Consider the following 26,092-nt stretch of genomic DNA (forward strand, 5'->3'; position numbering starts at 1 on the left):
ATTACCAAAAAGGACAGATTAGCAAATAACCACATTATCACCAATGTTACTGTACCTGAAAGAACATTTTCAACTGCTCTCAAAGATCAGAAAAAAACATAAAGATGGAGCAGAGAAGGAGACATTCTATTTCTATAGCATTTGTTCAGTGAACCAAATACTCTTCTTAGTCAGGTCAAACTAAGATTCATGACAAATGCACCAAATGGAAGCTGCTGCACTGTAATGAGATCCACTCAGTCAACAATGTGGTTTTGCAAATCCTTTTTATGAATGCATTAAGAGTGAATAATATCTTTAGGGGGGTCTCTTAAATTTGTTGCTAATATTTATGTTAAAGATTCTTAATCAAAAGTCCAAATGGTTTAATTGTCATATGTACTGAAAAGGAATAATTATTTTCTAACTTGCTGCATCATAACCGTTTTGTAAACACTGCTCTAGGTGGAAATTAACCAAAAAAATGCAATAAATAAAAATCTCGAATGTAGTGGAAAACAAAACAAAATCTCTAGTGCAAACAGGACAGTATGTAGTTCATAGTTTAGTTGGTGTTCGTAGCGTTCAAAGCCTGATTGGAAAATACAGGAAGCACTCAGCAGGTCAGTCAGCATCAGTGGAAAGAGAATCAATTAACATTTCACATTTGGGTCTCCTCATCAGAACTGGGATATGGATTAAAGGGAACAGCAATGACAGAGTGAGACCAAATGCTAATTGAGAAGCTGTTATGGCGACTGTCACAGTCGTAGCATGTCGCCGAAAAAGCCCCTACGACAATGTCTACCAGAACCTACCACCTAGTAAAGCACCTTGAATTGCTGTTTGCACGAATGGTGCTATACAAATAAACTTGCCTTGCCTTGCCTTGCCTTGCCTTGCCTTGCCTAGTCAACGTCAAGCTACGGCAAACTACCGACAACCGGCAACCCAATCGTTGCGACTTAGGACATCCACCTATGACCACACCTACAACAACCTACGACCATACAGGTGACAAACTACGACAACCGAAGTCAACCTACGTCCACCCGCGACAAGCTACGACAAGCAACGACCTTGTTGGCGACAACTGAAGACAATTCAGTCACCGGTATTGTCGCCGGTTGACGTAGGATGACGTAGGTTGTCGCCAGTGGACTTCACCGAGGTCATCACCCGGCAACAACCAACGTCGCCAGGCGTCATCCTGGCGACAACCTACAATAGCACCTACGACAGGAGAAGACAGGCAACATCAAGCCCACTGTCACCAAAAGGTTTTGAACATTTCAAAATCTAGCGGCGACAAGAAAAAGGTTACGACACTTGAGGAGACAACTCATGACAATACAGGCGTCACCCTGCGACCATGTGGCGACAGCCTACTTTCCGGGTGCCTTAGTGGGACAGGCCCTTAACATTGTAAAATAATGGTGTAATTTTAAATGTTGGTATCTTCATAATAGATCAGATGTTATAAACATCCCACAAATTAAAAAGGCGATAGAATATTGAATGACTGCATAAATATCAAATGGATGGATAAATATTAATGATAATTGTTTCTTTAATTGAAAGGAAACATTTCAAAAGCCACAATTGAATGCTAATGACAGATAATTACAATACAGAGTTCATAAACTCACTCGAGCTTGGCCCTCTTCTGTCTAGTAAAGTGGTTGAATGTTACAGTCGACACAGGCTATATACAGCATCCATCCATATAGTAGCCAAACATTGCCTTTGGCAATATACTGTAAATGGTATGCTGCAACAGTTAGTCAATCAATTTAATCTTACAAATGTACTGAATTCTGTGGAATATAAATATCCCAGATATAAAATGGCGACTTGTAAATGCTCCAACTGCATTTTATTTACCGATCTGGAATGCTGGCAAATTGAAATGGTAAACAAACTGCATGCCTCAACACGAGATGAGAAGCTCATATTTAAGCATTGTTTTGATTTTCATCAGATAAGCTTTTATAAAGCAAGCACAGCATGACAACAGCTGACCATAGGCAAATTACAAACCATCTTGTCAGGACTTGCCTTTTACTTAAGATATTGACAGCAATCTACTGGTGGGAAAAATGGCAAATAACAAAGTTATACAAGGTCACAACAGATTCAGACAAGTTCCCATTAGTGAACTATAAGGACACGGTATGACATATGTAAAGTTTTGGATAAGAGAATCCTAAGGTGATGTGAGGAAAAATGTGTGATTTTATGCAGCAAATGTTATTGACTGGAAGTTGCTGTCAACAATAATGGGTGGAAGTAGACCTGATCACCAATGTCCAAATGAAGTGGGATAAGCAGTTGTTGGAAATGAACTTGCAGGGCTATGGATGTAGAGCAGTGGAATTGGGACTGACTGAATTGTTCTACAAAGGGCTAAACGTTTAAGAAGGAACTGCAGATGCTGGAAAATCGAAGGTAGACAAAAATGCTGGAGAAACTCAGCGGGTGAGGCAGCATCTATGGAGTGAAGGAAATACTTCTTCAGACGGACCCTTCTTCAGACAGACCCGGAACGTCGCCTATTTCCTTTGCTCCATAGATGCTGCCTCACCTGCTGAGTTTCTCCACCACTTTGTCTACCTTCTCTGGACTAAATATTCTCTTTCTGTACCACTATGACTCAAACCAATATATTTAAATCTAACTGTCAAATTTGCAAATTGTAGGATCCATCTAAAATCATTAAGTTAAGCTTTACAAAATCTACACTGTGTTTGAGTAGAGATAGCGAATAGTAGATGAAAGTCGGCAAATTTAATAATTCTGTGAAGTAAAATATTCAGAAATGTATTTTGACCAATTTTATATGCCACAAATTTAAAGAGAGTCAATGAAGATTTATTATAGAGAGAAAGAGATATCCTGTTGATCAAATCGGTTGGATGTATCTATAGTTGTAACTGGCAGATTAAATAAGATAAATTAATGAACATGGCGTACTTGGAGAAACAAAAAACTGCAGGTGCTGGTTTATAAACCAGACACAAAGTGCTGGAGTAACTCAGCAGGACAGGCAGCATCTCTGGAGACGGGTGACGTTTCGTGTCAAGACCCTTCCTGAGACTGTGATGGGGGTGGGGAAGAAAGCTGGAGGAGAGGAGGAGCAGGACAAATGACAAGTGATAGGTGGATACAGGTGAGGGAGGTTTTTGATAGGCAGATGGTTCGAGATGCAAAGTCAAAAGGTGAGCGATAAGGATGGAAGAGGTACAAATTGTGAAGCCAGAGGAAGGAGTATAGGTGGAAGGGGAGGTGAGAAATGGGTAGGAGTTCAGGTGGGGTACAGGCTAGCGAGGGAGTGTGGAAAGAGGGGGAAAAGGGGAGGGGGGAATGTAGTTAGTTACCTAGAATTGGAGAATTCCATGTTCACACTGTTAGGCTGTCAGCTATCCAAGTGGAACATGAAATACTGTTCCTCCAGTTTCCATTGAATTCTCCAATTATAGGTAACTAAACCTATAAACCTCATCTCCCCTCCCCTCCTTTCCTCTGTCTTTCTTCCCTGGGTCCCCTGAACTCCCACCTATTTCAACCCTCCCCCTTCCTTCTATATCAATCTCAACTTGGTTGAGAAATGCCATTTCCAGCCTTCTGTCTTGCACAACAAGAATTGATAACATCTGTATAAATGTGCCAAGAATGTTTTGCAAATGTTTTGCAGACGACTGCTTTACAAGAGACTGGCGCTAACTTCAACATTCATGCCAAAGAGAAAATGCAATGATTCAGGTACACTAGTGAAGTGCATTTGTTTACAAAATGTTGCATGGACACAACTTGTATTGTTGCTCTGTCAAACCGAGAGTTGAATAAAACAAAGTTGTGCATGAACCAAACAAGAAAGGTAAAGTCGTAGTCATACAATGGATGGAGACTGACTCATCAGCTCAACTCGTTCATGGCAACAAAGGTCCACAATCTAAGCTAGTCCCATTTACCCACATTTGGCCCATATCCCTCTAAACCAGGGGTGGGGAACCTTTCCGTGTTGGAATGTCGCATTAAGTTAGCTGTAATCTAATAAGGCCGTATCCAAGAAACTTCAATTAGATATACTTCAAAATGTACATTATTTTGTTAAAATAGCCCTCATGACTTACTGATGTTTTAATTGTGGCTGTCAGTCGGGGAGTATTATTTTGTTGAATCTTCTTTAACTCTTTGGTATTTTAACTATGTTCTTTTTAAGATTAAAATTAAAATAATAAAAGATGAACAAAAACATATTAATAAAAATAAAATGTAGACAGAAATGCTGGAGAAACTCAGCGAGTGAGGCAGCATCTATTTCCTTCGCTCCATAGATGCTGTCTCACCCGCTGAGTTTCCCCAACATTTATGTCTACCTTCGATGGTCCAGCATCTGCAGTTCCTTCTTAAATAAAAATAAAAGGATTTGTTCTACAAAATTTGGATTCATACAAAAGGCCGCACTTAATGGCCTACAAGGCCACATGCGGCCTTAAGACTGCAGGTTCCCCAACCCTGCTCTGAACCGTTACTATCTATGTACCTGTGCAAGTGTATTTACATTTTAGAATAATATATTCCTCAACAACCTGCTCCATGCTCCCACCACCCTCTTGCTAATACAATTGCCCCTCATATTCATATTAAATCTTACCCCTCTTACATTAAACATATATCCTCTTGTTTTTGATTCCCCTAAACTGGGCAAAAGACTGTGCATTCACACTAATGATTTTAATTTATCTCTATAAGATCACCCCTCAGCCTCCTGCATTCCAAGGAAGAAAGCCTGCCCAACCTCTCCCTGGAGCTCAGCCTCTCAAGCCCTGGCAACATATTTGTAAACCTTTTCTACGTTCTTTCCAGCTTAATTACATTGTTCCCATAGCAGGGTGGCCAAAACTGAACAAAGTACTCCAAGCATGGCCGGAGCTGCATCTTGTACAACTGTAACATAATGTCCCAACTTCTATACTTAATACCCCGTCTGATGAAGTAAATGCCCTTCTTGAGCTATGACACCAGTTCAGGGAACTATGTACGTTTACACCTAGATCCCAAAGCTCTACCACACTCCCCAGGGACCTACCATTCACTGTGAAGGTCCTGCCCTGGTTTGACTTCCAAAAATGCAAAATCTCACACTTATCTGGATTAAACGGCATTAGTCATTCCTCAGCCCACTTGCCCAGCCGATGAACAGCCTGCAGCAATTTTTATTAACCATTTTCACCATCTACGATACCACCGACTTTAGAAAAATCTTTACCTTTTTTAAGCTGAGCTTGAACGCGAATCATTTTTGGCACGTTCAGCAGTGGAACAGGTAATCTCACTCCATACAAGCCAAAGAACCTTTGCTTCTGTTCTAACTGAACCTTTTATGCAAACCACAATTTACTGGTTATGCCCTGATCAAATCAGCCTTGTACACTAACATTTCATTGCATACACATCAATGATGAAATGCATCCTATTTTTATGTTGATTCATTGCTTCCATATTTCTGCTACACTGTTGGAAGAGCATATAGAGTGCGACTCACCAGTGATGTTTTCTGTATACCCTGATTAGGGTTTAACCGTGCCATCCGTGCCTCATAAGCAGCTTTTAACTTCTGGTTCTGTCTTGAAGCTTCTTCCAATGGCGTAAGTTCTCTAAATGGATGTAGTTATAAATGGTGACATAAGAAACTGCAGATGCTTGAATCTCGAGCAAAAAACAAAAGGCTGGTGGAACTCAGCTGGTCAAACACCATCTGTGGAGGGAAGGGACAACTGACGTTTCAGGTTGGGACCCTTCCCCTGACACAAAACGTCATCTATCCATTCCCTCCAGATGCTGCCTGACCCACTCAGTTACTCTAGCTTTCTGTTTCCTGCTAGTTATTAAAGCTGTTTTATTTGTCATGAATGATTTAAATACTCAGGAACTTAACAGCCTTTAAATCGTTAACAGAAAAGCTGCCTTCAAATCCAATTCTGATATTCTTTCCAGTAAATTTGAAGTGGTGAATTTAGTACAATATACAAGGTGCTTAATGTGTTCATTAAGAAATGTATTCTTTTAAATATTGTGTATTAGCATTGTGTGGATTGAGTTAAATCCAGACTTCTAAAATAACATGAAAACATCAATAACATATAACTGTTGGGTGGTGGAGTGCCGCAGCAGGTAGAGCTGCTGTCTCACAGCGCCGGTGACCCAGGTTTGATCCGGCTCTCGGGTGCTGTCTGTGTGGAGTTTGCACGTTCTCCCTCTGAGCACGTGAGTTTCCTCCGGCTGCTCGGGGACTGCTTCCCTCCCACATCCCGAAGACGTGCGAATTTATCGGTTGCAAGTCCTCTGTAAAATGCTGCTAGTGCACGGGTGGAATTCTCCTTTGTTGCCAAATGGAGCACTGCATCACCGGAGCTTAGTCAGTGGCACAAAGCAAACACCATCCCCCTCCCTGGTCTACTTCCATCATTTGGATGACAACAATGATAAGAGGGTGGAATTATTCCAGGCGTTCTTGATTCTAACCTTTTTGTAATGAATGTTTCTGGAATTTGCTTTTTTTCAAAGACTTCAGGAGGCAAAAGTGATGTAGTGGTGCCACCCCCATCCGAGACGACTCTACGATGACTTGGAGTATATGAGGGCTTGGTGACTTGGCTTGCTGCAGGCTGCCTTTCCACTGCACCTGTGAGACACACACCAGGTCAAGTCAAGTCTACTTTATTGTCATATGCACAAGTACTGTAAAGTGCAGGTACCATAAAATTATCTTGTTTGCAGCAGCATCACAGGCACATAGAATATACTGTACATGATAATAGAAAGAAAAAATCAGAGCAAAAACATGACATTAGTGAAAAAACACAATTAGAAAACGAGTTGATGGTAGTGTAGGAAGTGGACCATAGTGTTCCACTGTGGAAGTAGGATTAGGGTTGTGCAGGTTTGTTCCAAGATCCAGATGGTTGCATGAAAGTAGCTGTTCCTGAACCTGGTGGTGTGGGTCCAGGCTTCTCTGCCTCCTGCCCAATGGTTGTGGCAAAAAGGCATGGACTGAATGATAGGGGGATCATTGATGATATGTCGCCTTCTTGAGGCAGGTGGTGTGGATCAACCAGGCTGAGACAACCACATTTGAAACCGCTTGTGTAGCGTTGCTGTGAATTGCCAGACCAGGCCATGATGTAATCAGTTAGGATATACTCTCTACAGTGCATCTGCAAAGGTTGGTTAGAGTATTCGGTAAGAAACTCAACAGCAATGAAACATGTCTGCAGTTCCCTGCAGGATTTATTTCCCCCTGTGTATAATAAAGAATTAGTTAACCATAACATGAATAGAAAACGCTGCAATCACTCAGCAGGTTGGAACTGCTCTAGTACTCTGAGCGCGCAGGCTGAGCAGACGTTGGTCTTTGAATTATGGCGGCACTGCATTTGTAATATATTTGTAAGATGGCGGCGCGACTCACCTGTCGCAGCGGCCCCTGCAGCCTGTCTGTCTTTTAAAAATTTTTTTTTGTCTAGTTAAATGTAGTTGTTCATGTTTTTTTAATACTGTTTTTAACTGTGTATATGTGGGGGGAGGGGGAAACTTAAAAAAATCTCTTCCCTGCACGGGAGACCCGACCTTTTCCCTGTCGGGTCTCCGTTGTTGTTGGGGCCTAGCACCGTGGAGCGGCCTCCAGCCGGAACAACCTGGGGGCTCCAGTCATGGAGCCTGCGGACTTACCATCATGGGGCAGGCCGCCCTCGGAGCGTGGGGAGCTGTGGTGGATCGCTGCTGCGGCCCGACTCCGGAGCTCGGAGGCTCCAGCTGCAGCCGCAGGTCCGGTGGACTGTGATATCAGGAGCTCGCGGGTCCGGGTGAGAGACCGCTTTCCGGAGCTCCCGCAACGCAACTTCTCCAGCCCATGTCGCGGGGTTGGAACGACCTGGAGCGGGGCAGTACATCGCCCGGCGCGGCTTTAATGGCCACGGGACATTCCAGCGCCCGCCGGGGGCTCCAACTGCGTGACATTTAGACCTGGAGCGGGGCCGTACATCGCCCGGCGCGGCCTAAAATGGTCGTGGGACTTACCATCGCCCGCCTGGGGCTTCGACATCGGGAGAGAAATGGTGCAGGGGAGAGAAAAGACTTTGCCTTCCATCAGAGTGAGGAGGAGATTCACTGTGATGGATGTTTCTGTAAATTGAATTGTTTTGTATGTCTTGTAGGAATTGTCTTTGTTTGTATGGCTGTGGAAACTGAGTTTCGTTTGAGCCTCACTGAGGTTCAAATGACATGTAATAAAAATTGTATTGTATATTGTATTGTATCCTCAATTGGAGGAACAGCACCTGATATTTCGCTTGGGCAGGTTACAGCCCAGCTATATGAAAATTGATTTCTCTAACTTCAAGTAACCCTTGCTTTCCCTCTCTCTCTATCCCTCCCCCATCCTAGTTCTCTGACTAATTTCACTGTCCTGATTAATTTTCCTGTTTGTATGCCTCAATATCATCTTCCCATGAGCCATCAATGAACCATTCTACATTTCTTTGATTATCGTCTGCTTTGATCTGTCGTTTTCACACCGTGCCCACATCTCTAGTTTCCCTCTCCCGACTCTTAGTCTGAAGAAGGGTCTTAGACAATAGACAATAGACAATAGGTGCATGAGTAGTCCATTCGCCCCGTTGGGCCAGCACCACCATTCAATGTGATCATGGCTGATCATTGCCAATCAGTACCCCGTTCCTGCCTTCTCCTCATATCCCCTGACTCTACTATCTTTAACATAGAAACATAGAAAATAGGTGCAGGAGTAGGCCATTCGGCCCTTCGAGCCTGCACCGCCATTCAATATGATCATGGCTGAGCATCCAACTCAGTATCCTGTTCCTGCCTTCTTTCACCATACCCCCTGATCCCTTTAGCCACAAGGGCCACATTTAAGAGCCCTATCTAGCTCTCTCTTGAAAGTATCCAGAGAACCGGCCTCCACCTGAGGCAGAGAATTCCAGACTCACAGCTCTCTGTGAGAAAAAGTGTTTCCTCGTCTCTGTTCTAAATGGCTTACCCCTTATTCTTAAACTGTGCCCCTGGTCCTGGACTCCCCCTACATCTTGACCTAAAACACTACCGATTCCTCCTGTCCAGAGGTGCTGCCTGATCCGCTGAGTTACTCCAGTCTATCTTCATTGTAAACCAGCATTTAGTTTCTTCTTATACCTTCATTGGCTCTTACACTTGTTTTTGTCTGCATTTCTCTTTAGCTGTAACACTGTATTCTGCCCTCTGGTTATTTTCTCTTGTGCATAACCTGATGTGTGGTATGATTGGCATGCAAAACAGAGTTTTTTTCAATGTACCTCAGTATATGTGACAATAATAACCAATACCAGCCTGCCCTTCCAACATAGCTTTGCAAAATGCAAATATCATTGGCCTCCAAATCCAGCTTGCAATTCCTCAAAAAGAGCATTTAAATTCAGTCACTGACGGTCATTGTAAGATTAGTACCTTTTTATCAAAAACTGCTAATAAAATCCGCTTCATTAATCATTTTACTTTTCCAGATCATGTGCATAACTCCATGTAAAACTGTGATGTTCTGAAAAAGATAATTGTTCCACTACAAAGTATTCCATTACTCACCAAGTTTTGCAGCTGTGGTTTTAATCCTCTCTAAGCACTGGTCTGCCAATTTTAGCATTTTCTGCACTTCAGGTGTTACCAGCTCTCTCTCATCTGCAGTCAACACAAAATGTACACAAATGAAAACAGAACGATCATGGGGATGATTGGGTTAACGTGCAAGAAACGTTTGATCACTCTGGGCCTGTACTCACTGGGATTTAGAAAGGTGAGGGAAAAATCTCATTGAAATCTACCGAATAATGAAAGGACTAGATAGAGTGGATGTATAGAGGATGTTTTCAGTAATGGGAGAGTCTAGAACTAGAGGACATTGCCTCAGAATAAAAATGTGTACCTTTAGAAAGCAAATCCAGAGCAATTTCCTACTCAAAGGGTGGTGATTCTGTGGAATTCATTGCCACAGACACAATGAAGGTCAAGTTATTGGATATTTTTAAAGTGCAGATTGATAGGCTCTTGATTAGAAAGGGCGTCAAAGGTTAAGGGGAGAAGGCGGGGGAATGGGGTTGAGATGGAAAATTGGATCAGCCATGATTGAAAGGTGGAGCAGTCTTGATGGGGTGATTGACCACCTTCTGCCTCTATGTCCTAAAGCAGGGATCGGCAACCTACGGCCCCCGGGCCGAATGCGGCCCGTAAACCAAAATAATCCGTCCCGCAGGCGGATTCTTTCCCCCGTAATCATCCGGCCCGCCTTGAGCCCGCCCCAAACGCGGCCGAGGTCTGGCTGTACCGCATCCTGCCGGCACGGCCACGCACCTTCTGTGGACACGTTTAAGAAAGAACTGCAGATACTGGAAAAATCGAAGGTAGACAAAAATGCTGGAGAAACTCAGTGGGTGAGACATGTAAGAATTGCATGAGGCTGCCTCATCCGCTGAGTTTCCTCAGCATTTTTGTCTGTGAACTCATGATTTGATGCCTGCCATCCGGGGCGGGACCCATGTGTACACGTGATAGATCACAGACATGCGTCCCAGCTCCTATGCAGAACAAGGTTGCCGACCCCTATCCTAAAGTCTTAAAACACTGGAAACATTCAGCAGGTCAGGCGGCATCCATGGGAAAAGAAACAGTCAGGTCAAAGACCCCTTGACAGACCTGGGAAGGAGTCAAAAGAAGATTGTTGAGCTGCAGGGATGGGGATGTCTCAGGTAGGGTAAAACGGGGTGACGTGGCGATGAGCTATAAACTTGGTCAATGAGAGAAGGGAAGCAGTTAGAGAGGATGGACATAGTAAAAGAATGCAGGAGTTGCAAAATGCAGAACAGAATGACATGCCTGGAAGGTCAGTCTGGGCTCTTCTCCACTCCCAGAAGGAAACAAAATGGGAGATAACTAGGCAAGGCAAGGCAAGGAAAGTTTATTTGTATAGCACCATTCGTGCAAACAGCAATTCAAGGTGCTTTACAGGAAAGAAAAAAATAAAATTAGTCAATAATTAATAATTGCAAAATAAGCAATACGACAAATGTATGAATAATAAAACAACGTCAATGAAACAATAAAACGATTTTAAAAAGCACATAGACGGTTAAGATTACCTGCATGTCGGGTTATAGACAAGCTATAGTAAACAACAGTGTTTTTAGGCCTGATTTAAATGCGCTTACAGTCTGTGCACACCTCAGGCGTTCAGGGAGCTTGTTCCACAGGTGTGGAGCATAAAAACTGAATGCTGCTTCAGCCTTCTTAGTTCTGATCCTGGGAACAGAGTAAACCTGTCCCTGAAAACCTGAGGAGTCTAGGCGCCTCATATACAACAAGTAGGTCAGAGATGTATTTTGGACCTAGACCATTCAGTGCCTTGTAGGTCAGTAACAGAATTTTTAAATCTATCCTCTTACACACAGGGAGCCAGTGCAAAGATTTAAGGACATGTGTAATGTGGTCCATTTTCTTGGTGTTGGTCAAGACTCTGGCAGCGGCATTTTGGATAAGCTGCAGTTGTTTAATTGATTTTTTATTGAGACCTGTAAAGATGCCATTACAATAATCTAACCTACTAAAAATATATGCATGAACAAGTTTTTCAGTGTCTTCTTTGGACAGAAATCCCTTGATCCTTGCAATATTTTTTAGATGGTAATAGGCAGATCTGGTAATGGTCTTTATATGGCTGTTAAAATTCAAATCCGAGTCCATAACTACACCAAGGTTTCTGGCTTTGTCTGTGGTTTTCAGTGCAATTGAGTCGAGTTGAGCACTCACCTCTAGCCTTGTTTTTTTGGGACCAAAGGCAATAATTTCTACTAGTAAACAAGCTAATATCACAGATAGACTATTGATGTAGGCAGAAAGCAAGTTACCTGCACTTGTAATAATGATAATAAATTTTATTTATGGGCGCCTTTCAAGAGTCTCAAGGACACCTTGCAAAAATTTAGCAAGTAGAGGAAAAACATGTAAGCGGAATGAAATAAATAGTAGAGACGTTTTAAATTGTAGAATTCAGTATTAGATCCAGAGGCCACAGAGAGAAAATGAAGTGCTGCTCTTCTAGCTTGTGTTAGGCCTCACTGTGATAGTACAGCAGGCCACAGGTTGATAGGTCAAAGTGCGAACTATGGGACAATTAATGTGACACCTCAGGATTGCCCCCAAGGACTGAATGCATGTGCTCAACAAAGTGGCCATGCAATCTGTGTTTGGATTCTCCAACAAGTGGAGACCATAATGCAAACACCAAATTCACTAGATTGGGGGAAGTGAACGTGATGTGATTTTCACAAAATTCACTTGAAAATCCTTGTCAATCTTGGTCTTTACTCTTATACAGCACAGGAATGTGGCACTGAACTTAACTGTGAGGCAAAGCTTTACATTTTTTTAAATGCCCATGAGTTTGTAGGAAGGAATTACAGATGCTGGTTTAAACCAAAGATAGACACTTAAAGCTGGAGTAACTCAGCATGACAGACAGCATCTCTGGAGAGAAGGAATGGGCGACGTTCCGGGTCGAGACCCAAAAATGTCCATGAAAGATACTATACATAGAAAATGAGAACAAATAAGACAATTTTACCTTTTATTTGGGCATCTTCTATCAAAGCTTGGGAGATAAAGTGTATACTCTTAAGGTATTCGCAATAAGCTTCCTGTCAATAAGAAAAGAGAATGGATCAATAATCCACGCTGTTACGGGTGTTGAATGCAGCCAGAATAGATAAAGGTAACAATTTCCATGTTAGAATGGAGATACAAGCAGGACGATAAAGTGCCAGAGTTGCTGCTCGCCTTTGGATCCCTGCAGACGGAGGGCCTGCAAGGATAGGGAGCTGTTCGACTGGAGTAGGTTGAAGGCACCCAGTGATTGTTCGCAAGGTGCTGTTCAAGCTCGTGTCTACCAGGCTAGTATGTCTGTTTCTGTGACCAGGTGGTAGCTGTTCCTTGGTTGGGAATGGCATCTTTACGTGGTGGTGGTTTTCACTGCATTTCTTGCTTGAGGAGACTGTGACAGTGGCTGGACTGTGTGAAGGAAGCTCTTCCTCGACTTCAGCCATTTTGGGGCTGGGTGATGGGAGTGAACATGGCGAATGGCGAGTGTCCCCAACTTGCCTACTACATTTAGTTCTATCAGCAACTGATCTGCGGATTCCTGGTGGAGCAATACCGGCCAAGACATGCAAGCTATCCACATCCGTTGGTTTTATGCAGCCAGTGATGCATCTGCAGCTGTCATTAAGGGCGGCATCAACTTTCTTCGCATGAGATGATCTCTCCCAAACAAGACAAGCATCCTCTGCAGCAGAGTAGCAGAGCGCAAGAGCAGTTGACCACAGTGTAGATGCATTGGTACCCCATGACTAGCCACCAGGGGCGCCAGGGGGGATGGCAGCCCTGCCGGCAGTCTGTTTGTTTTTTTCATCCTTTTGTTATTTTTAGCATTTGTTAAAAGTTTGATTTAATGTACTTTGGTTTGTTTTATGTGGGGGGAATCGGGGGAAACTTTTTTTTCAGGTACTTGCCTTCCCGGAGATGTGATTAATTTTCGGATAACATTCTCCAGGCTCTGCGGCCTACCATCGCTGGAGCTGGAGGCCTCCACGGACTGTCGTGAGCCCCACCCCGGAGCGCGGAATGACCAACGGAGCGGATTCCTTGCCTGGGATCGCTCCCACCGTGGCCTGCGGACTTACCATCTCGCAGTCTCGGGAGAGGCTAGTCGGGGGCTTCAACGCCGCAGAAGGTTCGACCTTCTAATTCCCGTTGACTATTTGGGGGTCTGTAGTACACCCCCAACAAGGTGATCATCCCTTACTTGTTCTTCAACTCCACCCATATAGCCTCACCAGACAAATCGTCCATAATGTCACCTCTGAACACAGCTGTGACATCCTCCTTCACCAACAATGCAACCCCCCCTTCCACTTTTTCCCTCACCCCTGTCTCTTCTGAAGCTCCTGTACCCCGAAACATTGAGCTGCCAGTTCTGCCCCTCCTTTAACCAGGCTTCAGTCATGACTACAACATCCCAGTCGCTCGTACCTATCCATGCCCTAAGCTCATCTGCCCTACCCGTCAGGCCCTCTGCATTAAAATACATGCAGTTTAAACAACCCTCCTTCCTCGCTCTCCACCTTTCACCTGCCTATTCTGTCCACTAACCTTTCCCATACCACCCTCCATACCAACTTCTAGCCTCTCACGTGCCTCTGTCCTGCACGAGATCCCACCCCCCTGCCAATCTAGTTTAAACCCTGCCATGTAGCATTAGCACCCTCCAGTTTAGGTGCAACCCGTCCCTTTTATACAGGTCACCCCTGCCCCGGAAGAGATCCCAATGATCTAGAAATCTGAATCCCTGCTCCCTGCACCAACTCCTCAGCCACATTCATTTCCCCTGTCTTCCTATTCTTACGATCACCAGCACAAGGTACTGGAAGCAATCCTGAGATCACCACCCTGCAGGTCCTGCTTTTCAGTCTACTGCCCAATTCCGTAAATTCTTGTTGCAGAACCTCCTCCCTCTTCTGACCTATATCATTTGTGCCAACATGCACAACAACCCCCGGCTGCTCCCCCTCACTCTTGAGGATGCCGTGCAGCCGCTCCAAGACGTCCTGGACCCAGGCACCAGGGAGGCAACACACCATCCTGGAGTCTCGCCTGCTGCCGCAGAATCTCCTGTCTGCACGTCTAACGATGGAGTCTCCCCCCACTACGGCTCTGCCTGACGTCACTCTTGCCCGTTGAGCCTCGGCACCAGGGTTGGGATCACAGACCTGGCTACCACTCAATCTTGTCGTGTCATCCGCTCCGACAGCTCCCAAGGGAGTGTACCTGGTTTCATAGATACAGCCACCGGGGGCTCCTGCACTCCATGTTTACTTCTCCTCCTTGTTGTCAACCACCTTCGCTCTTCCGGTATCCTCAGTGTGACAACCTCACTGTGGGTCCAGTCCAGGAAACTCACGTTATCCCAGATGGCCCTGAGGCCATCCAGATGCTGCTCCAGTTCCCATACACCTTCATTCAGGAGCTGCACCTGGACACAATTTCCACAGGTGTACTTGTCAGAAGCACCAGCAGTGACCCTGACTTCCCACATCCTGCAGGAGAGACTGTAACAACTTGTCTGCCCATACTCCGGAGGACAAAGGTGACGAATTTCAGATGAGACACACTCAGTGTTTAGTAAAGCCTATTCCCTTCTCTGTTGCCGATAGCCTCATTCTGCACTGCAATATGTCACAATTTTAAATATCGGACACACGCGGAACCGGTTCAAGTGTAGTCTCCTTGCCGTCTTTGCAAACACTAGGGAACTTTTCCTGGTTCTTATTGTTCCAGGTGTTCATGAACATTCAAGTAGAATACTTTGTTACTTCAGACCAGCATCTTCACACCCTCCCCACTGTCTCCTTCAATCTCCGCTCTCTATTTCATCTCATCCCCTGGACCCCTTGTATCTCTCCCTCTCACACTATCACTGTCCATCGCCTCATCCCTATATTCCACCTCTCTCCTTCTTCCCCTCCCTCTCTTGCCACTTCCACCCTTCCCCCTCCTCTCTCACCTCCTCCCTCTGATCCCTTCCTTCTCCATCCTTGCCCCTTCCTCCTCTTCCCCTTCCCCTACTCGCAAACCCATACTATCCCCTATCCCGCTCTCTCCCTCTTACTCCCACTCCCTCCCTCCACCTCCACTGTCCCTCCTACGTTTCCCCAACATGCCCTCCCCCGACTCTTTCCCACTATCCTCATTCCTTCCGTCTCTTTCCATCCCTCTCCCCCACCCCCTTCTCAGATTCAGATTCAGATTTCCATCCCTTTCTCCCTCCCTTTCCCCACCATTGTCCTCCTCTCCCCCTATTTTCTCCCTTCTCTCTCGTTTCACCCTCCCCACATCATCCTCTCCCTCAACCCTCACCATCCTCACCCTCCCTCTCTTGTCCCCAACCTCAATTCCCTCCATCTCCTCTCCCCCTTTCACCGTCCATCCCGTCTCTCTCCTCTTCCTTGCTATTCCACCCCATCCTCCCTGACTTACCCCTCTATCTCCCCCCTCACCCCTCATTCCACCCATCCCCTCTCTCTCCCCTCATCCCTCTCCCTCTCCATTCCCTCCCAGCTCTTCCTCTCTCTCTCCCTCTCCCCCCCCTTCTCTCCCCCCCCTTCTCCTCTCCTTCTCTCCCCCCCCTCATTCCCTCTCTCCATCTCCCTTCTCTCCTCCTTCTCCTTCCCTCTCTCCCTCCTCCTCTCTCTCCCTCTCTCCCTCCCCCTCTCTCCCTCCTCCTCTCCCCCTCCCCCTCCCTCCCCTAACTGGGATCCCGGTTCCATTGCAGCTCCCGGCCGGTCCTGCACTCGCTGCCACCCGCCGGTGCCCCCACAGACGCCTCGGGCCAAGTTGTACCTTCAGCCGGCAGTCGGTGTCCAGCTGGATCGCCACCCTCGCCATCTTCATGGCGTTCTGCAGCGCAGTCCCCGCCGGCTCCGGTAACGCCATGGCGCCGCCTCGCGGAACGTTAGATCCGGGACCTGGGCGTCACCCGGACGACCTGACGCGCGGGGACCAGGGACCGCCGGACACTTTAACCCGCGGACACCCCGCTGCGGCTGCACCCGGCGCGCCACCTGGTGGAGCGGGCCCCAACCTGCAGGCAGGTGGGAGAACCAAGTCCCAGTTCTGCATTCAATCAACATGTACATTTGCTCATGATTTTGCAACGAAAAGCGAGTAAAATAAAACCTGAAAAAGCTGGAAATATGGAATGCATTTAGAAAATGCTGGAAACACTTCGTAGATCTTTTTAAAAAATTCCTCCACCAATTTTGGAGAGCTTGAGGTGTGTGATGGAACCAAATCACTAACAGCCCCTTGTTCCCCATAAGCAGTTCTCACCACTTTGCACCTTTACATCTAACCCATGTGTCATTTAACTCGTTTTACAGTCCCAACTGTTAAAGACGTGTTATTTTGCTGCATTCAAAACTTAAACTGAATTGAGAGGAGAATGTTATTGTATCTAACTGTATATAGTGAAGCTGATGCAGGACTTTTCTAATCAAACTTTACATTTAGTCGTATTATTCTTCAAAATCCACTTTTATGCCAACCCCCTGCAGTTGATTTCAAAGAACATTCTGAGGCTGTTAATGAACCAAGATAATGTGATGTAGTCCATTTCCTCCTAATCTTGTGGTTTTTGACTGCAGTTCAAAACTTGAGTTATACAATGCTAAAGGAAATGATGCAGAGGAAATGTTTACATTTTCTAAAACAATTGAAGTGCAATGGTTCTGATCTAAAGAAATGCCAACTGTGGAAAATTAGAGAACTTTTCAGAAAGTGATAAAATGATTATAGGAAGAAAAATTCTTCACAGAAATAACTTATTTCCCATATTTTTTTTTAACTGTTCAGAATAAAAAATATATATAGAACAGAATCTCCACAAACTCTTCATATATTGTTTATATGTTCAATAGTATCATACTCAGTAGTTTTTGCACCTGTCTTTAAACAAAATACTCTGGCCACTCATGTCAAGAGTGTTTTATTGTCATGTGTCCCAGGTAGAACAATGACATTCTTACTTATTGCAGCACATGTGGCCCCTGGGGTAATATCCCTTTCTCGTTTAAGGGTGGGCCCCACCAGACTCTGCCCCTCAATATCCAACAGTAGATCATTAGATCATGTGATAGGAGCAAAAGTAGGCCATTTGGCCCATCAAGTCTACTTTGCCATTGAACAATGGCTGATCTACCTCTCCCTCCTAACCCCATTCTCCCGTCTTCTCCCCATAACCTCTGACACCTGTACTAATCAAGAATCTATCTATCTCTGCCTTAACTGACAACCTCCACAGCCTTATGTGGCAATGAATTCCACAGATTCACCACCTTCTGACTAAAGAAATTCCTCCTCATCTCCTTCCTAAAAGAATGTCCTTTAATTTTGAGGCTATTACCTCTGGTCCTAGACTCTCCCACTAGTGGAAATATCCTCTCCACATACATTCTATCCAAGTCTTTCACTATTCTATATGTTTTATTGAGGTCTCCCGTCATTCTTCTAAACTCCAGCGAGTACAGGCCCAGTACCGTCAAACCCTAGACTGTGGTCCTCCCCCTCAGAGCCTTGACGTTGGCTGCACCAAGCTTCAACGCGTCCCTAACCACGTACTATTGCAGTCTCGAAATAGCCAGTCAGCAATATTCCCTGACAGACATCTCACTGTACTGGGAGGCCAACAAGTTTTGGGCTGAGCAAAGAGTTGATAATCTTTCAGCAGCACAGTCACATGACCACACTTTTATGCTTCAAAAAACAAAGCTCTGTCATCGTAGCACCATGCGTCAATGAAAGATGATGTGTAAGACTTCCTCTTTAAGTAGTTCGGAGTATATTTCGATGTGAATGTAATGAAACCAACTAATCAGCTTGGCTTATGAACAGTAAAAACAACCACAGGTTGAATGCACTAAAATAAAGAGAGAAAATAAATGTGCCAGAAAATTGTTATAAAGAGGGCAATTAAATCTTCCAAGGCTGTTGGGATCAGATTTCAGTTCATTGCCTGCCATTATCTCAAATGACAGCAAAATGGATAGAAAATTCTGTTGTCAACGAAAATGTAAAATCCAGCTATACAAACATTCCACCAGTGTTACTGCAGCTGTTAAAAAACAGATGATTAGTCTTGAGATGAAAACCAAACAAACCTATGACCTGTTGTTATCTTCGAATGGTTTGGCCCTCAGGTGCATCTTTAATTGTTTCCAAAAAACAGTTTTCCATTATTCTGTGAGTTCTTGACCCGGCTCAGCTTTGGGGAATATCTGCCCCACATATGGAGTTCAAACACCAAGCACAGTAGCACAGTTGGTAGAGCAGACGCCCCGCGGCACCAGAGTCCTGATTTCAATCCTGACTTCAGTGTGGAGTTTGCACGTTCTCTGTGACTCGCGTGGGTTTTCTCTGGGTGCTCTGGTTTCTTCCCACATCCCAAAGAAGTGCGGGTTTGCCGTTTAAATGGCCTCTATAAATTGTCCCCAGTGTGTGCAGCAAGTGAGTGAGAAAATGCGATAACATAGAACTAGTTGAAATGGTTGATCAATGGTCGGTGTGGACTCGGTGGGCTAAAGGGCCTGGTTCCATGCTGTAGCTCTAAACCAAAGTAAACAAAACATGACCACAGGGCCCACTAGGATGAGCTTGTTTTGTAGATACTTTTGGGTGGGACAAAAAACTTTGAATGGGGTTTAGTTGTTAGTTATTATTGCCCAAATCTTCTACATTTCAACCAGATCTCTCCTCACACTTCTGTGCTGTCATGGATACAGGTTGAGTTGATCCAACCTCTCCTCATACAAAGGTCCCGCAACCTGTCTGGTGAACCTGTCGCATCCCTTTAATCAGTTGTAAGAATGGGTTGCAGAATAGACAAGCTGTAGTTTCAGGTTGTGCCTGTAAACTTAGCTGAAACTCTGGTGCTTATTGGGAGCTTTTTTATTTTAATTCACTCACAATATCTGGGTGTCTCAGCCGTTCATTGTTCATTATCCCTCAATATCCGAGCACAGGCCTCCAGCCTCATTTCTGTAATTGTGGAGAAGCCACTTGGATGAGGTTGCAGGATTATCACTCAGTGTTGAGGTGAGAACTGGGATATATTTTATATGTAGCAGGATGGTGGAGACCATAAAGGTGCTGGTAGATGGGAAGGAACTGCAGATACTGGTTTAAACGGAAATTAGACACAAAAGCAGGAGTAACTCAGACAAAGGTGCTGGCCATGTGTGATCATGTGCCCACGTTCTCCAGTTCAATCATATCTTTCCTGTAAAGGGTGAATTGTACAAGTATTGTACAAGTATTAAACTGTGGGATGCTGGCATTTTTAATGTGATGCCCCCGATCATAAATCCCATGCTCAGTTGGTTAAACACACCAGATGCGTGCTTTGTTTTGGTCTACCCTCAGGATTTGTTGAATAGGAACCTCTTGCAACTTAACCGCACGTTTCCTGCAGCCCATCATTACGGGTCAAACCATCTAAGGCCAAGAGTTGCGGGAATTTCACCTCCTTCTGCAGAAAATGGTGTTACCGCTGCATGAAGTGAAATACCTACTCACGTAGCCTGCAATCTTTTGCTATTTTACCAGGGTCATACAGCACGGAAACAGGACCTTCAGCTCACCTCGTCGATATCGACCAAGATACCCCACCTAAGCTAGACCCATTTGCCTGTGTTTGGCCCATATCCCTCTAAATCATTCCTATACATGGACCTGTCAATGTTGTTACTGTATTTGCCTCCACTTGGTTGAGGCAGGTATGATAACAATTTTGTAATTGCGAATGTCCTTGGTAAGTATACTCTAGCTTGCCCATGGCAACGGACTCTTGGATTATAATTACAATCATAGTGGCTGTGTTGTTATTATAATCAAATGTTTTTCTACAGTAGCAAATGGTTACACATTTCAAGGGTCCACTGCATGATTTGGCATGGTGGAATCGGAATCTGCTGCATATCACGATGATGGCCCAGGTCTCTTGCCCTGTAATGCTATGGCAATGAAAAAGATATGGTGCATCGGTCTTCACCTATGTCAATCGTGTCTTCCTGCAACATATACTGTTAAGGACTTGTGAGATTCATGAGTATTCACAAGAGACCAGTTTTTTCAGCTGACTTCTACCGGGCTGAGGCCAGGCGACAACTCTCAGATACCTCCTCCTACTTATCCTTGGACTATGAACCCACAGACAAGCACCAGGCCTTATATCACACACCATTATTGATTTCATCACTTCTGGCTGTCTGCCTTCCACAGCCTCCAACCTTATCATTTCTCAGCCCTGTACAGCCCGGCTTTACCTTCTCCCCAAAATCAACAAACACAACTGCCCTGGCAGACCCATTGTTTCTGCCTGCTCCAGTCCCACTGAAATGATTTCCACGTACCTCGACTCCATCCTATCCCCCGGTCCAATCTCTCCCGACCTATGTCCATGATACCTCACATACCCTTCACTTCTTTAACAACTAACACTTTCCGAGCCACCACTCTCTCATCTTTACTATGGAGATTCAGTCGCTGCATCTCCATCCCCCACCAGGAAGGCCTTAAAGCCCTCCATTTCTTCCTCGGCCGCAGAACCATCCAATTTTCCTCAACTAACACTCAACTCCACCTAGCGGAGCTGGTCCTCACCCTCAACAACTTCTCCTTTGACTCCTCCCACTTCCTCCAAGTTCAAGGCGTAGCTATGGGCACCCGCATGGGCCCCAGCTATGCCTGCCTCTGTAGGATACGTTGAACAATCCCTGTTCCAGGCGTACACTGGCCCTAGCCCCGAACTCTATCTCAGTTACATTGATGACTGCATCAGTGCTACCTCCAGCACCCATCCAGAACTCATTGACTTCATCAACTTCACCACCAATTTTCATCCTGCACTCAAACTTACTTTGACCATCTCCGACACCTCCCTCCCCTTTCTTGATCTCACAGTCTCCATACAGGGTGGAGATTCTGGTGCTTGACGAAGACCTCGCAGAATGGCGGCGCATATTTGAAGAAGATTTCTCAATTTACATTGAAGCAGCTCACCCTACTGCTGCTCCCGGTGCTCGAGCGTCAATGCTTCTTAATCTAGCAGGCACAGAAGCTGCCTGACGTGCCAGAAGATTTCATTGTGAACTGGCTAGATTTGACCCGGCTGGTGTCCAGATCGCCCCCGCTGACTCTATCCGAGACCCTGACTGCCTACTACACAAATTCCGACAGTTATGTGAGTTACGCAATAACTTGGTCATGGAGAGGCATTTGTTCTTTTCCCGAAGCCAGAGACAGGGTGAACCTGTGGAGATGTATGTCAGTGCCTTGAAGCACATTGCCAGTCGATGCGATTTCAGGGATATATATGATAGCCTAGTCCGTGAACGTTTGGTCTATGGTGTCCGCAATGATAAATTACACGGTGAGTTACTGCGGGATTACTCTAGAGACTGCTGAGATTACTCTAGAGACTTATGAAAACCCGCTGACACATTGCTGAAATGGCTGACGCTCATACAAAGGTTTTAGGGCACTCTGCTGGTCGTGAAAGTAATGCTGCCGGCATGGCTTATCAAATCTCTCGCCGTTCTCCTCAAGTGCCCGACAACTCTATCGTGAGACTAATAGACAATTGTTTTTAACTGTGGGAGTTCGTATACTGCTGCTCATGACTGTTGCCCTGCGTATGGAAAATTATGTCGATTTTGTAACAAAAGGAATCTTTTCTTAAAATGCTGCCGCTCGCGTAGCAACAGACTTCAAACAAGGCAATCTGTTAATTCACTTGGCCATGAGAACTGGCTCTCGGAATGCTCCCAACCAGCTCCCACGGATTTGCAGGCTGCTAGCAAAGGTTTTGACTTGGATGTGCATTCCCTGTCTGACTCAATACACAAACAACTAGACCCCAAGGTCGCTTTAATGGCAAGAACGTTTATCTGAAAGTTGACACAGGGGCCAGATGTAATGTGATCTGTCTAGCTGTGTTGAAAAAGTTACGAAAACCAGAGACTGTCACTCCTACGGCTGCCATCCTTCTCCCATTTGCAGGAGGTCCAGTGTACCCTATCGGTCAAGTCGAGTTATGTTGCTGTCTTAACTCACGTGTCCACAACCTGAGTTTCTATGTTGTTCGTGAGGATGTGCCAACTCTGCTGGGTGCCAACGCTTGTCACGACCTGGGACTTGTCTCTTTCAGCCCTTATGTTTGTCATCTGACTACAACCTGTGACTTTAGCCAACAAATCCTGACACAATACAAAACTTTGTTTGACGACAAGCTGGGCAGGCTGCCTGATAAGTACACAATTACCATTAACCCTGAGATAATCCTAGTTGGCCGTCCAGCACACAAGATTCCCCATGCTCTGGGGGACCATGTTCAAAGTGAACTCAACAGAATGGTGTCTCTAGGTGTGATTGCTCCCGTTGCTGACCCCTTGGATTGGGTCTCCACCATGGTTGTGACAACGAAGAAGAATAAAGATGAAATATGGATTTGTATCAACCCTAAGGACAAACCCAGTCATTAAACAACCTCACTATCCCATGCACACTGTGGATGAGATTGCAGCGCAGATGACTGAGGCAACTGTATTCACTGTACTAGATGCCAAGAGTTCATTCTGGCAGATTTCACTGGAACTCAACTCCACCATATTAACCCACTTCAGCACACCGTTCGGGCGATACAGATTTCTTCGTATGCCTTTTGGCATAAGCTCTGCCAGTGAAGTATTTCAACAAGCTATGGCGCAGTTGTTTGCAGGTTACCCATGCTCCATTGTAGTGGATGACATCCTCATTGCTGGACGAACTGTCGAAGAACACGATGCTAATCTGACAAAGGTCCTGGATCGCACCAAGGCCATTAACCTCAAGCGAAACCCTCAAAAATGCAAATTCAGGGTAAGTGAGGTGAAATACATAGGCCATGTGTTCACTAAGGACGGCCTAAAAACTGATATGGCGAAAACCAGTGCCATCAACAAGCTCCCAGCACCCACAGACGTGCTTGGTCTACAAAGATTCCTTGGCATGGTGAACTACATGAGCAAAGTTATTTCGGAAATATCAGCCCCGTTGCGCCAGCTTAGACGCAAAGACACTGCTTGGACCTGGCATGAGCAACAGCTGAGGGCGTTCGACACTCATCATCAGCAGATGTCTTGTGCTCCTATTCTCACTTATTTTGATCCCAAACGACCGGTCGCACTGACTTGTGACACTTCACAACACGGACTTTGCGCAGCAGGTCTTCAAAATGACGGTAGCGGCAATAAGCCTGTTGCCTATGCCTCGCGCATTATGACTGATACAGAACAAAGCTATGCCCAAATTGAGAAAGAGCTACTGCCTGTTGTTTTTGCCTGCAAGAAATTTGACGACTTTAACTTTGCACGTACGGTCACGATTGAAACCGCCCACCAGCATCTGATCAGCATCTTTAACAAACCGATTCATGCCTCTTCAGGGCGCCTACAGCAGATGCTGCTGCAACTTCAAAAATATGACATTGTTCTGACCTACAAACATGGTAAGGATATGCACCTGGCTGACACTCTCTCGTGTGTACTCCGGAAGACCTGTGAGGGTCCGTCCTCGCCGGATGATGACTTTATCGTAATGACTATGTCTTTTATTCCCTCGTCCTGTGTGGAGGATTAGGTTGTCCATACTGCTGCTGACAGTACTCAACGGTCGCTTGCCTCCGTCATTAAGTGCGGCTGGCCAGTCAAACACTACAACGTTCCGCTGCCAGTTTCGGCCTTTCTTTGCCGTCCGCGATGAGCTAGTGCTGCAGGATGGCATTATTGTAAAAGGACACAAAGCTGTGGTCCCTGCTTCACTGCGCAACAAGTATTTTGACGCTGTCCATGGGCACCCAGGCGCTGAAGCCACCAGCCCACAGGCAAGCAAAATGTTTTACTGGCCTGGCATGGCCGAATACACCACCGAGAATGTGGCGTCCTGTGCAGTGTGTAACAGCTTGGCACCTCGTCAACAAAAGCAACCACTTCTTTCACATCCGGCTCCTGCCCTCCAATGGTCTACAGTAGCAACTGACATAAATTAATGGCATGGCAAGCAGTACCTGGTACTTGTCGATTCGTATTCTGGATTGTTTGACATTGATTTTCTTAGCAGCCCCACTTCTCGCGGGGTAGTTTCAAAGCTTGCTCGCCATTTTGCAGACCATGGAGCTCCGTGCACACTGTTATCTGATAACGACAGTCAATTTACCAGCCAACACTTCAAGAGGTTTGCTGCACGCTGGGGTTTTCGCCACATCACCAACAGCCCTGAATATCCACAGTCGAATGTACTAGCTGAGCGGGCTGTCAAGAGTGCCAAACAGCTCATGGAACGATCGTACAGAGCTAATTCCGACGTGTACCTGGATCTGCTCAACTTACGCAACATCTCCCGCAACCCCATCTACTTTTATTGTCAAGGTGTTAATATTGGCTAAATTAAAGACACCATAACATGGAGGATCCCTGCACTTGTCAGAATTGCTCAACTGAAGTCAGCTGAACCTTACAGGGTTTGATTGGCACTAGCCAGTCTAGGCTCAGACTGATATGCAGGATGGTGAGGGGTCCAGGTGTTCTCCATGTTTCTCTTAAATTGATAACATATATAGTGGTTTTGCAAACTGACCTTTGCATCATTTCTATTGGGCCGCTGCAAAAGCATTGTGAAACAGTATACATAATGTTGCTAGATGGTCATCCTGTTAATTGATGATCCATCGAACTGTTGAGCCTTAGAGAAATTTGTTTGATTTCCAGGGCACATGTTTCAATGTTTGTTCTTGTTAGCTTCCTTCGAGAGCTTTCTTTCTTATACAATGTATTGAACTGAGAAATGCCTGTTATGTATGGGGTTAATCGATATCTGTAATGGGTTATTGAGAGACCGCCCCCATGTGGTTCGGCCCCTCGAGGTCCCGGGACATATAATGGTCTGCGACCACGAGGCTCAGCGTCGATCTTTTGGAAGAGCGCTCGGGACAGCGTATACATCTGGAGGCGCTCTGTGTGAGCGAGGTCTAGAGGGCTTGAACAGGCAGACGCGAGGATCGAACCCGCGGTGGGATAGGTACAGTGTGTGATCTGTGACGCGCTTTTGTAAAATAACATTTACTTGTTTCGAGTGCTTGATTCAGTGTTTTTTCCTGAAACTAGATGGGGGGAAGCTTAGAAATGAACAATTATCAAAGGCCATCGTGCCTGTGGCGGATCAGGCATTGATGCCACAGTTGGTTCCACCATCGGAAGTCCAGTCCCGGTTACAACAAAAGCGTGACATTCAAGAACAGTGGTATGACAAGACAAGTAGGCCGCTGCCACCATTAACCAAGGGGCAGGTGGCTCGTTTGCAAACTGACAAAGGCCATGACTGTATCGGTGTAATTTCTGGAACTGCTACTGAGCCACGCTCATAT

The 26,092-nt window shown here is 45.4% G+C and overlaps 1 protein-coding gene and 1 long non-coding RNA gene across 2 annotated transcripts in view; one reads left to right on the forward strand and one right to left on the reverse strand.

The window, feature by feature from the left end:
- The window catches only part of vps9d1 (VPS9 domain containing 1), a 75,574-nt gene extending 58,948 nt beyond the window's left edge, over positions 1–16,626 (reverse strand). Inside the window, exons 1-5 of the mRNA XM_055648955.1 lie at positions 16,480–16,626; positions 12,650–12,722; positions 9,622–9,714; positions 6,508–6,667; positions 5,528–5,639 (exon numbers count right to left, since the gene is read on the reverse strand). Coding sequence (XP_055504930.1) covers positions 5,528–5,639; positions 6,508–6,667; positions 9,622–9,714; positions 12,650–12,722; positions 16,480–16,572 — 531 coding nt within the window. The 5' untranslated portion in view covers positions 16,573–16,626. The remainder of the gene's footprint in view (positions 1–5,527; positions 5,640–6,507; positions 6,668–9,621; positions 9,715–12,649; positions 12,723–16,479) is intronic.
- Positions 3,404–6,683, forward strand: LOC129705400 (uncharacterized). Its single transcript, XR_008724902.1, has 3 exons — positions 3,404–3,458; positions 3,674–3,741; positions 6,550–6,683. It is a non-coding gene; the product is annotated as an uncharacterized LOC129705400 (long non-coding RNA).
- Positions 16,627–26,092: the final 9,466 nt, after the last annotated feature.

The sequence above is a fragment of the Leucoraja erinacea genome, chromosome 17 (genome assembly GCF_028641065.1).
Source record: "Leucoraja erinacea ecotype New England chromosome 17, Leri_hhj_1, whole genome shotgun sequence".
NCBI lineage: Eukaryota > Metazoa > Chordata > Chondrichthyes > Rajiformes > Rajidae > Leucoraja > Leucoraja erinaceus.